Consider the following 12,439-nt stretch of genomic DNA (forward strand, 5'->3'; position numbering starts at 1 on the left):
TCTTACTTATATATAAGTTATACATAGCATATGAGGGATAATTTATGGCATCGATTGATAAGATTCGCTTTTGCAAGTTGTCATTATATATAAAACTCTCGAAACATGCAATTAATATCACACGTACAATTAGAGAACCCTAATATCTTATTAATAAAATAGTGTGATCATTATTGTAGATTTAGGTTCTTACTAGTGTGGGTTCATGCAATATCTAGGTATGTAATTGGAATGTCGACGGTTAATAATTAGATGATGATAGTACTAGTACTCATGAACATATAGCAAGTTCTTTAGCCACATTAATTTTGTGCATCCATGGAAGTAAAAGATCATGATATTAAAAACTCATTGCGCCTATTGCTTCCCCTTGATATATATATATATATATAGATATATATAATATGTGACAAAAGATCAAAGAATTGGGTCGAGAAGGATATATTGATGAATTAGGGGCTAATTATTAGAAGAAATTTTTAGAATTAAGATTATTTTAAGTTTTAAAGAAGAAAATGTGAATTTTTAAAGAGAAGCAAGATCCCTTATCTATATATAATATTACTCTTTTGGATTTTTTTCTGTTAAGAGTGCTTATCACTTATTGGGTACAATGTCACAAAACTCAGTGGGTCAATCTTCTGCACATTCTAACCATAAGGAGATATGGCCAAAAATCTGGAAGTTACAGGTCCCGAGTGCTGTCAGAATATTCTTATGGAGGGCTTCCCATGATTCCTTACCTACTAACCTCAACCTCTGTAAGAGGAAAATCAGGATTATCTCGGTTTGCCCAATATGCAAGTTGGAGTCAGAATCTGTCCTGCATGCCTTGTGGTCATGTCCATCAGTGCAGGATGTTTGGGCTGCTTGCTCGAGGAGTCTGCAAAAAATGAAGGTCAGTTTTACATCTTTTAAAGAGGTAGTGGAGCATGTCTTATCAAATTTCAATGAAGAAGATGCAGAAGAGCTTGCATGCACAGCGTACAAGGTGTGGAGGAAAAGGAATACGCTTGTGTTTGAAGAGAAATTTGAGGACCCCTTAAGGGTGGTTCTGTCCGCTTCACATCTTTCTAAAGAGTTTAAGGAGGTAAATCATAGCAAGCTGTTAGGAGAACATAGCAGGCCACACGACATAGAAACCTGGAGACCCCCCTATGAATGCCTACAAGGCCAACTGGGATGCATCTGTTGATCGACTTAGCAGTAGAGTGGGGGTAGGTGTGGTGGTCAGGAATTGGGAGGGGAGAGTAATAGCAATACTGAGAGCTCCAAGGAAGTTATTCCCCAATGCCAAACTAGCTGAGTCAGTGGCAGCCCTCAGAGCAGTTTTGTTCTGTAAAAATCTAGGAATCACAAGGTTACTTCTTGAAGGGGATACATTGAGTGTGGTGAAGGACCTCAACAGCGAGACATTGGATTGGAGATCAACAGGTTTGATCATACAAGATATCAAAGAAGAACTAAAAAGTTTGTCTCTGGAATCTGTGCACTTCATTTCTAGGTTGTCCAATTGTATTGCTCATTGTCTAGCTAAGGATGCACTAAAACTCTCTGAGGAGAGCATTTCAATGGAGGGAGTCCCTCCTTGTATCCAACACTTGTTTAACTGAATGAAGAAAGGTTGTTTACTCAAAAAAAAAAATATATATATATATATATAATATTACTCTTTTAGATTTTGGAAGTACTGCATGTGATCTTCCTCCCCTGCCGTGGGCCGCTGCATGCACCTTGATTGTTTAATAATTTCGCGGGCCAGCTTCTATCAAGTATTCATTTATTCATATAGTTGATGCCCACATGCCATATTAATAATTAGTGCCCATTGAAGCGCACAGCTTTTCCACGTGGTTTCGGTAGATTTTTTAGGAAGTGTCGCATCAACTCTTGGGGCATTCTCGCTAGGCCTTTAACCTTCGTGTCTTCTAGTGTAACACTACAACACAATTGCTTTTTAGTGACGGTTAGAAAATTGTGACAGTCCCTAAACTGTTACTAAAAGGCATTTTCTGTTACAGTTTCTGGAAACTGTCATTAAAGATAGATGAGATTTTTTTTACGTTCCAACGTATGGGAAATATATGTTCGAACGTTACATATATGTTCAAACGTTATGTCTGTTTACGTTTGAACGTTATTAATTAACGTTCGAACGTAAAATTGAGCCAATGTTCGAACGTTAAGTAATAACGTTCATTGTAAATTTAAATTAAATGACTTTAATTTAAAAATTATGTGATTTTTATTGTGCATAATTTGTGAACAAGTCTAAAAAATTGAATTGTATATATTTATATATACACAATTTGTAATATATAAATATATATATTTATGTTTATATATATTTGAAATGCAGTGATTTAGTATTAAAGTTGAAAAATATAACATCAAAGAAGATTAAAAATTGAAATTAAAAAATGATAGAAATATTCAATAATATTTTTCTTTACAAATATTAAAAATAAAATATGAAATTTGATAGAATGTAGTAAATAACAGTCAGATGATAACATTATCCGTAAAAGTCAAACTCCGTAACTCCTCAGTCAAGGTATCAACCTTATCGTTGAGGATAGTTACACGATGGGTGAGTTCGGCAACAGACGCTGATATAGCCTCGAGCGATCGATCGATCTTATGATCGATATGCGCAGTCAGCTGTGAGATAACCGCATCAACCCAAGCAGGCCGCACATCTACTGTAGATGTACTCGTCGTATGCTGACTACTACTCCTGACATGACCTGGCTCAGGCTACGTCGGAGGAACTAGATCCTCTACAGGGGTGGCTGACGTCCCCTCGCCTGTCCAATGCTACGTCGATGCTTGGTCATGTCGAGGGGGCTCATCTGATCTTTGACCCGCTCCTCTGGCTGGGTCGACACTCCCCGTACAAGTAATAGTCGGCTAATTAGGACACCGTATGGGAGATTATCCGTGGAGACGATACTCGCCTCGTAAAGGATCCTCTCAATGATGTGTAGTGGCAAATCTATAGGATCTCCACGTGCCACTCGTATAAAAAATTGTGACCGAAGCCGACTAAATATGGTTTTATGTGCCACGGGATCGACATTTGTTGCAACAATAAGGTGCAACATGCAGAAGAAATGCAGCAGATGGTTCTGGTTGAAGGCGTTCTTCCGCTCGATCTACATGCGGTCCCTTCAGGTGAGGATGTAGAAATCCTCGTCTCGGTCATCATCCCGAGCCTCAACGCCATATCCTCAGCCTCTGATTGGCCTGCATCTCTGGCTGATGCTGGCTCAAATGGGCGGCCAGTAGATGATGTAGAAGTGCCTACATCCTCACGGGGTGTTGAGTGTGCAAATGTCTCAACTCCTCGACGAATCTCGAGGTGCTCGCCGATGACATCTGGTGATACCTCAATGGAAACACCGCATATAGTCACGGTGTGAGAGGATGCATCATGAGGCATGTCACACATCTCCATATAGAATTCCTGAACCATTGAGGGGTATACGTTCACCCTCAATGTGCAGATATTTCCCCAGCCTCTTCTAAGGAAAAACATCTCTCAGGTTCGTCTGCTGCCAACAGAGTTTGTCGAACTCATTAATCAGGACCTCTCGCTCTACCATAACAGTATGAGCTCCGATACGAGCAGTGTCCAACGTGGCTCATTCCCTCCCTCGTTTCCTAGTATGCAGTGGAAGAGCCATATCCTGAAAATAGAAAAAGAAAAAAAATTATTTACATTAATGCATTTTTTTTTTTGTTAATTTTAAGCTGCTCTGCATTAACGTTCGAACATAGTAAATTAAACATTCGAACGTTTATTTATACGTTTGCACGTAAAATAATGTAAATAAATTTACGTTCGAACGTAAAACATATATGTTCGAACGTAAAACATATACGTTCAAATGTAAAACATAAACATTTGAACATAAGCAGTAAATAAATATTGGCCAACGTACGTTCGGACGTTTATGTTATACGTTCGAACGTATTTGTTTTACGTGTGAACGTAAATATGAACGTCCAAACGTTGAAGCATGAATAAAGTAGAAAATCACTATGTTCGGACATTATAATTAAACGTACGACCGTATGTGATTTACGTGCAAAAGTAAAATACTCACGTTCAAACATATGTCGTTTAATAATATTTAAAAAGTAGTACGTCCGGACATATACATTAAATGTTTAAACGTAAAATTGATGAAAATGACGTCTAACTATAAGACAATGAAAGTTTGAACGTAGAAGCCGTAACGACTATGTAATTTAAACGTCGTACGTTCGAACGTCTTGGTGAAACGTTCGAACATTACGATACAGAATGGCTAAGTCGACTCAGCCATTATTGAAATCTTGAAAATTTCTCTATAAAGTTCTAAAAGTCGAAATGTCACCGTAGAAATGAAATATACACTTCAAGAAACATTTCTACGGTGACTATTCGGCCAATGGCTGGTGGTGGTGGCTGAAAAATGGAGTTGAAAATCCGGCCACTACTTATCCGGTTTTAAATAAAACTGAATCCAAATCTCAATAAAATACATGTTATTTGAATAAAAGATTAATGCATACCTTTTAGTGACGGTTGTAGTGGAGTTGACGGCGGCAGTGACGGAGGCGTGGCGGCGTGCAACAGAGTAGACAATGGATACGTTTTGGAAATGTCATTTCGACGTTCGGTTTTGGCCTTATATACACAGAACGTTCGAACGTAATTATTATTACATTCGAACGTTTGTCAATTTAATTTCTAAAATATTATCTATATATAATATATTATATTATAAATGTTTATGTTATATAATATTATTGACAATTAGATTAATTGATTTTTTTTAATTTGTGGGTGTTTGTTATATTTCTAAAGTTTAGCAATATGTTTATACATGTTGTTGTGATTTTATACTTACTCTTCAAATAATTGTGATTATTGTTTGTGAATTTTGTGAATAGTTTGTGAGTTTATGGTGTTCATTGATGAATTAATATGTGTATAAATATTGTTGTGATAATATTGTGAATATTCTGTAATATGGATTTAAAATACATATCACAGAATATTTTAAATCACTAAAAAAGGAACGTTCGAACGTTGTACCGAACAGAACACTTCCAACCGTCACTAAAAATATTTTTTGTGATGGTTGAACGTCACCAAATTTTTTCTTTGATGCATTTTAGATGACGGTCGTGGTGACGGTTTCAAACCGTCACCAAATATGTTTAGTGATGGTTTCCCATTTTTTTGTGACAGTTTCCTCTATCACAAAAGACACATTCTATTATAGTGTAAAGGTCTTATACATTTCCTCAGCAAGAATAATAAAGGTTCATCTCTTTGTGAAAGTATATATCTGGGCAAAATGAACAAATTTTACCGTGCGTTTGTATCCTCCTCTACCTCAATTCTTAGTATACTTGAAAAGATTGATTGTGATGTATGGAATGTTATCCAATCTGATGGCGGCGGTGAATTTGCCATCACCCAACTCAAACGTGCATCATTTTCAATAATAAGGTATTCTCCATTAATATTCTTATACCCACACGTACACCTGAACAAAATGAGTCTGTTGAGCGATGATATCGCACCATTCATGAATTAGCTAGACATAACTATGCTTTTTCATAGCGACATAACCAAACGCTTTTGGGCCACGTTAGTTTTTTTGAATAAACCGGCTTCCTTCTACATCCCAAGATCTTAACTCTCCTTTTTCACTCCTTTATGGTTACTATATATCCTACCTACGCATCCTTTCTGAATCATGCTTGGGATGCAAAGCGTAATAAATTTCACCCTAAGACTTTATGCAGGATTCAATCTTATTATATGTACAATTCCTAAAATCTAAACTACAATATTTCTCAAATCAATAATTCAAATTTGTCACTTGAGGACTTGTTATGAGTTTTGAGGTCTAAACTCATCATATCACATGTGAAATGCCTAGGCATTAACAAAATTTGAACCACTCAATAAGCAAAGTAGTTAGGATTTTTAGTAACTCCACATGCATGGTCGAGATCAGAAGTCAATGTAAAAGCCCAAAAGTATTTTGATCATTTAGTCGTAAAATTTCATACTTAAAATATCATAATTTGAACTTAAAATAAAAGACGAAGGTAGTAGAGCAATTTATTACTCTGCAAGCGTCTCCGCTAGTACAGAAAGGGAATTACATTATTCAAGAAGTACAATATTCATAGAGAAGAAATGCTCAATTTATCGATCTGAGACCACCCAATTTGATAGGCAATTCATAATACGAAAATCTTCATTTCTATTTTTTGAGGAAATTCTTGAACCAATGTGCTGAAAGTTTAGGATATCTTTTCAATCCATTGTCATAGTCGATAAAGTAGATGCCAAATCGAACCGTATAACCAGACATCCATTCATAGTTGTCCAAGAATGACCAAGCAAAGTATGCCCTAACTTTCACGCCCACCCTATAATTAATTTCAAGGAAAGAAACGAATTAAAGGTCAAAGATAGACAGATTTTGAGAGAGAGAGAGAGAGAGAGAGAGAGAGAGAGAGAGAGAGAGAGAGAGAGCTGTTTGAAGCACTAACCCGATAGCCTTATGAACATGCGCAAGATGTTTATAATAATAACTAATTCTAGCGGGGTCCTTGAGAGCTTCCTTGAGCGTTAATGAGGCATTATTGAACTCATCGATTCCTAGTAAAAGATTATAGTTTAGCTTAATTAGATAAAATGGGACAACCGAAAACTATCACTTTATCAGAAGTCATCATCGACTTTATGCAACAATAATTGAAAACAGTCGAGAAAATTACCGTTCTCGGTGATGTAGATTTCGGGATTACCGTACTTGGTTTTTGTGTAAACAAGAACATCGTAAATTCCTCTAGGATAGACATGGAGCCAACTTGAAGCTGCCTGAGATTTATAGGAAATGAATTGATCACTACATAAGAATTTGCCAAGAATAGTACTGTTCAATTTCTTAGACATCATGTGTTGGTAATTAGGACGTACTGGATCAGATCGAAAGAACTATTAAATTGATATATTTCACAATAAAGGGATTGCATGCTTAATTATATAGTGGAACGGCTTAGCATCTCATGTTGGTACATATGACAGCGTTTGTACGTAAGATAGAATATCATCAATCCAGAATATTATATAATAGAGGAAAATAAAGATTAATTTACTTAAAGTTAATATATATATACCTCTGGACCAATGAGGACCCCGTTGCGCGAAGCTGCCATGCACAGCCAAACAAAAAAAGATGTAGTTAATATTATATACATGATGAGACAAACATATAGATCGATCAATGCTTTTCGAGTGTTAAATTTGTACGTACTTGTTTGACTAACAAGAGCATCTGTCAAGTAACTTTTGTTCAGAGACTTGTATTCAGGTGCATCAGATGCATAATTGGCAGTATAGTAGTTTATTCCGATAAAGTCATATGATCCCTTCACCAGCTTCGATTGCTTTGGGGTGAACATGGGTAATCGGTTTCCACGTACGTGAGTACGCATGCTCAGGGGATAGCGACCTTTTGTTAAGGGGTCCATGAACCTGCAACAAAATATGAAACCATCCACAAATTAAGATCAGTATCTGAATTACGATGTAATCGTTCTAAAATTAAAAACAAGATCCACACATGTGAACATACCATCCGAACATGAAATCAATGGCACGGAATGCGGCAGCACGGTCTTTCGCCGATTTAGGATTATATGGAACCATCCAATGCAACACAAGTGTTATCCCTATAACACCTTTTTGCTTTGCCTGAACGTAGTGAACATGATTTGGTTAACCAAGTTAGCCATGGCTAGTCTAGTTAAGTCAACACACGACAAACACATATTAATTTGTTGTTGTAAACTTAAACTTTGGTAAATATATTGTATTGGAACCTGATATTTGGTCTTGTACACCTTAACGGCAGCTGCATGAGCAAGAAGCAGATTGTGGGCGACGGTATATGCCTCCGTCCCTGAATCCCCGCCGGTGCAATTCAGATTTTGCCAGCTAGAACATCTAAAAGGTGCTAACATCCCTTGTGCATATCCACCACTGCTGTACGTCCAAGGCTCGTTTAAGGTGATCCAATACTTTACCCTGTCACCAAACTCCTTAAAGCAAAGCTCTGCGAAGTCCTTGAAATCGTCCCTGAAAATTACGTACGTACGCATGCACAGATATATTAGAGTGTCCCATTTCTATATATGGAATGCTGCTAATATGGCCGTGAATTAGTCATCACTTACACAATGCGATGACTTAAGAAACCGCCATACTCATGTTCTAAGGCCATGGGAGTTTCCCAGTGGAAAATTGTCACATAGGGCGTAAGACCTTCATTTCAATAATTTTAAGTACCATTAATACATTATCATCAGTGAATTATTAGTATATGATATGTTATTGTGGACGTCCATGACCTTTGGCTAGGAGTTCATTGATGACCTTGTTGTAGTGGTCGATTCCTTTCTGGTTCACACCATCGCTAATCTTTCCGGCTGAAAATAGGACACAAATGAATGGTTATGACTTATGATTATATATATATCGAAAGCTTTAAAATAAATATACAATTAATGCATATAGTGATCAGAAAATTGCAACAGATCATTGATCATGCAGAAAAGCATGTAATTAATTACTTGGTATTAGTCTGGGCCATGCGATTGAGAATCTGTATGCATCTGCATTCATATCCTTCAGAAGCCCAAAGTCCTCCTAAATTTACAAGAAAGCACAAAATACCAGAATTAAGTTTTTTAGCAAAAAAATGTTAGAAAAAAAAAAAAAAACTTTTTTTCTTTTACAATTTTTTTAGATAAAATTTCTTTAAAATAATTATTTTTATTTTAAGTATTTTGAAATTTGAGTTTTATAATTTAAGTTTTTTTAAGGACTTGACAATACCACCTTATCATAATAGAACAAAAATGGAATGAAAATGCTACCTCATCAATATTTAATTATTTTTTCTTATGTGATATACACACACACATACACCTTTTGCTCCTCTTATTATCCACTAATTAGACGGGGAAAAAAGGATATGCGTACCGCGTAGCGATGATATTGATCATCAGCAACATCTCCATTACTGCCATCTGCTATCTTCTCTGCAATTTCATACAAATCTTATCTGTTAATACATTTGCCTAACAACCAAAGTTTGTTCGAATATTTTTTTATGAGCAGAGTGTACGTAATATATGGGAACGCAAATTCATATTGGCCTTGATAAAATAAAAAAGGAAGGTTGTTAGTATATCTCTTCAGAGATTAAATGTCAATTCCTTCTTTCTTTCGGAAATAGAACGTTTTAAATTATTTTTCATCTTCATGTCATCTGAAACAATTAATACGTACGTAATGTGTGTGTGCGTGTGTGTGTCATGTGTGTGTATATATATATATATGTAGAGAGAGAGAGAGAGAGAGAGAGAGAGAGAGAGAGAGAGAGAGAGAGACCTGGGTATTTGTGGCTGTAATAATCCCACATACTTAGTCCTTTGCCATCTTCAAACGCTGCACCTTCATACTGGAATTCAAATACATGATATTGAGGCATGCAAGTAAATGCATGAATTATTCTTGAGATCTCAGGGAACTTGAACGTACAAAAACTCAAAATATATATGATATAAACATGTACGTAGAAAACCTGGGCTTACCTGATAGGCAGCTGATGCTGCACCAAAAGTGAAACCTTTGGGAAAGCTGGTCCTGTTGAGTGAAGAAATGCCGTACCTGGGAGTAATAGCATTAGCATTACTGGTGTTGGCGAAAGAGCCAACAAGAACAAGAAGGCCTATAAGTATGTAACCAGCTTTCATCGCCGTAACTGGTTTTGATGTGGTTGTGAGTGTTGCTAACTCGGCTTTTTATAGAGGTGCTAACAGAGACAAGCCATGCAATTGGGCTATTAATTTCTCCGGTTATTTTTTTCTTTGGATCTTGTATTATCTATTTGTATATACAGTACTGAACAAGTTGGGACAATAAGTAAGTAGATGATTAATACAGGAATAGTTTTTTAGTCCCTATTTAGCATTTGCCTCATTAATATATATTGACATTTGCATAGCATTGAACTGTGAGCCCATCAGCTAATTTTGTCTCGGTTTTAGTTTTTCTACTTATTTGAAATAAGGCTGATAGATCACTAATTTATTTATAAATTTTTTAGAAGTTTGAGAGATTAAAAATTAGAGACATATTAGTTACAGTCGTGAATGTGTAAATGTCGCATAATTATTTTTAAAAAAGTAAATAAATATGGGACTCATGTGAAAAGAAAATTAATTTTTTATAATAAATCTTATTTTTTTTAAATTGACTGCACAAAATTTACACACTTCATATAATATAATTATATGTAACATTAAATGGGATGCATCAACATGTGTGTAATATTCAAAATAACTCTCTCGATCTCGAGGGAAGTGATCAGTGGCATCATCACGAATTTGTGCAATTAATTGCCTGTACAAAGTCCGAAGCCTAATCCTTACCAAAATGATTAAGCTTCAGTGTTTGAATATATATATATATATATATATATATATATATATATGTATATATATTATACAATACCTAGATCTGGAGACAATACATGCAGATTAGATATTGCCCATATGCTTATTAATCTAGCTAGCTAGTAGAAATATGTAATTGGTTTGTTTTCTCTGGATAGCAATTTTTTTTTTTTTTTTTTGTGAAAAGGATAACTTTCATTTCATAACTCAACTGATACAAGACTTATCAAAAGCAATACCACGAAGGACCAAATCTGGTCCCTCCTCCATCCAAACTGACTCATTAACTAGAGACAAAGCAAATTTTGCAACAACATGAGCAACTTTCTTTCATCCGAAGACTTTGTTTCCTTCCCTTCGGATGAAAGAAAGTTTCCAAGTTGGATGCCAAGCCATAATATGCCTTATGTCTTCAATTATCTGACCTGACCATGAAAAATCTTAGTTTTCTGCATTGACTACTTCTACAACCATCTTTGCATCACTTTCATATTCAACAGATTCGAAACCCAGTTCATGACACAAAGTTACAGCCTTAATAATGCATAGCACTTGGCTAGGTATGCAGAGGGAACACAGGATCTAGGTGCAGCAAGCACCACTTGTACATCACCTAGGAAATCTCTAATGACTATACTAGGGCCCAAAAGCTGTTGTATCTTGTCAAAACCCGCATCTAGATTAACTTTCATCCACCCTGGGGCAGGAGCCTTGTAACGCCCCGAACCCGGAAGGGTCGGAGAATTACTACCTGTCACTTACAAACATGTCTCTCCAAGCACCTAAAACTCCAAAGACTTCATAAATAACACTCAATCTCATATTTCCAAATAACTATAATACAAACTCCATAAATCATCATTACAAAATAGCATAAATCAAAAGGGTCTACAACTTTCCAAAAATCTCAACGAAATAAAATGATACATCTTTAAATCTCAATAGGTCCAAACAACACAAAGTACTTCTAATACTCAAGTTATACCTTTCAAGTATTAGGGACTTAACCTTCTATCCATATCTAGTCAAGCTCCAATTTCTAATCCAGACCCCAGCTGGGAAATCAATGTCATCTAAAAATATATGAAGATAAGGAGGTGAGTTATCAACAACTCAGTAAGTAGAGAACATATACTAGTATGTAAACATGAGCCTTTTCAGAAAGTTCAGTATGCAGAAAACAAAACATATTATTTTTATATGCAGATCTCAGAAAAACGTATTATCAGAAAATCAGAGCGACTTTTCATTCTTTTCATACTCAAAATCAACTATTCATATTTAAAGATCCGTTTCATATTCAAAAATGATTTGGCATAACATAACTGAACATCTTCATCTTATCATATCATACCGTATCATATCATATACCATGTTTAATCCCCGTGATAGGGTTGTGCTATCCCCGGTGGCCAAACCAGGCAGTGTCATATGGTGAACTTCCCATTTTTCAATCTCGGAGTCCCGAGTGTGCACATAGGAAAGAACACGTAAAAATACCACTTTGTTTCCAAAGTGGGTGCACTCATATCATATCATATCATGTTGGTACCAACCATATCATGTGAACCAATATCATCATATCAGAACCATATTCAGAATCAGATTCAGAACATATAAGTATGCCAAAGTTTTATCATATCCATAATATATCAAAACACGTGCGAAACATATTCATATCATTTCCATTTGATAAAAAACATATCCAAATCATTTCATATCACATGCATAAAAATCTCAATGATATCATCATATTTGCTCTTTTGCATATTTCAGAAACATGTCAAATATTGCTCATGTCTACACTATTCATGTCAAAAACATTTATTTTCTCTTTCATACATATCTCATGAGTGAACGCAAAACATATACTAAGGTTGTTTTTTACATTTTCTTTTTA

The 12,439-nt window shown here is 35.7% G+C and overlaps 2 protein-coding genes across 2 annotated transcripts; one reads left to right on the plus strand and one right to left on the minus strand.

Annotated features, from left to right (window-relative positions):
* Positions 1 to 613: 613 nt before the first annotated feature.
* Positions 614 to 1,613, plus strand: LOC108985594. Its single transcript, XM_018957940.2, has 2 exons — positions 614 to 1,090; positions 1,173 to 1,613. Exons 1-2 carry the CDS (start codon positions 614 to 616, stop codon positions 1,611 to 1,613), a joined length of 918 nt encoding a protein of 305 aa, XP_018813485.2.
* Positions 1,614 to 6,099: 4,486 nt separating this feature from the next.
* Positions 6,100 to 9,852, minus strand: LOC108985595 (beta-glucosidase 12-like). The gene is made up of 13 exons (XM_035685307.1): positions 9,676 to 9,852; positions 9,473 to 9,542; positions 9,062 to 9,120; positions 8,650 to 8,725; positions 8,428 to 8,505; positions 8,254 to 8,341; positions 7,900 to 8,155; positions 7,653 to 7,771; positions 7,332 to 7,552; positions 7,195 to 7,226; positions 6,793 to 6,895; positions 6,565 to 6,673; positions 6,100 to 6,441 (listed from the first exon to the last, which is right to left on the minus strand). The coding sequence occupies exons 1-13, from the start codon at positions 9,835 to 9,837 to the stop codon at positions 6,273 to 6,275; spliced, it is 1,542 nt and encodes a 513-aa protein (XP_035541200.1). The 5' UTR covers positions 9,838 to 9,852; the 3' UTR covers positions 6,100 to 6,272.
* Positions 9,853 to 12,439: the final 2,587 nt, after the last annotated feature.

This window comes from Juglans regia, chromosome 14, assembly GCF_001411555.2.
Source record: "Juglans regia cultivar Chandler chromosome 14, Walnut 2.0, whole genome shotgun sequence".
NCBI lineage: Eukaryota > Viridiplantae > Streptophyta > Magnoliopsida > Fagales > Juglandaceae > Juglans > Juglans regia.

Coding starts and splice junctions, on each gene's coding strand:
- LOC108985595 (XM_035685307.1), bottom strand. CDS start 9,837: ATGAAAGCTGGTTACATACTTATAGGCCTTCTTGTTCTTGTTGGCTCT. Junction 8,506..8,649: donor ATGGCCCAGACTAATACCAA/GTAATTAATTAC, acceptor TCCTATTTTCAG/CCGGAAAGATTAGCGATGGT. Junction 6,896..7,194: donor GGGTCCTCATTGGTCCAGAG/GTATATATATAT, acceptor TATAAATCTCAG/GCAGCTTCAAGTTGGCTCCA.
- LOC108985594 (XM_018957940.2), top strand. CDS start 614: ATGTCACAAAACTCAGTGGGTCAATCTTCTGCACATTCTAACCATAAG. Junction 1,091..1,172: donor TTTCTAAAGAGTTTAAGGAG/GTAAATCATAGC, acceptor AATGCCTACAAG/GCCAACTGGGATGCATCTGT.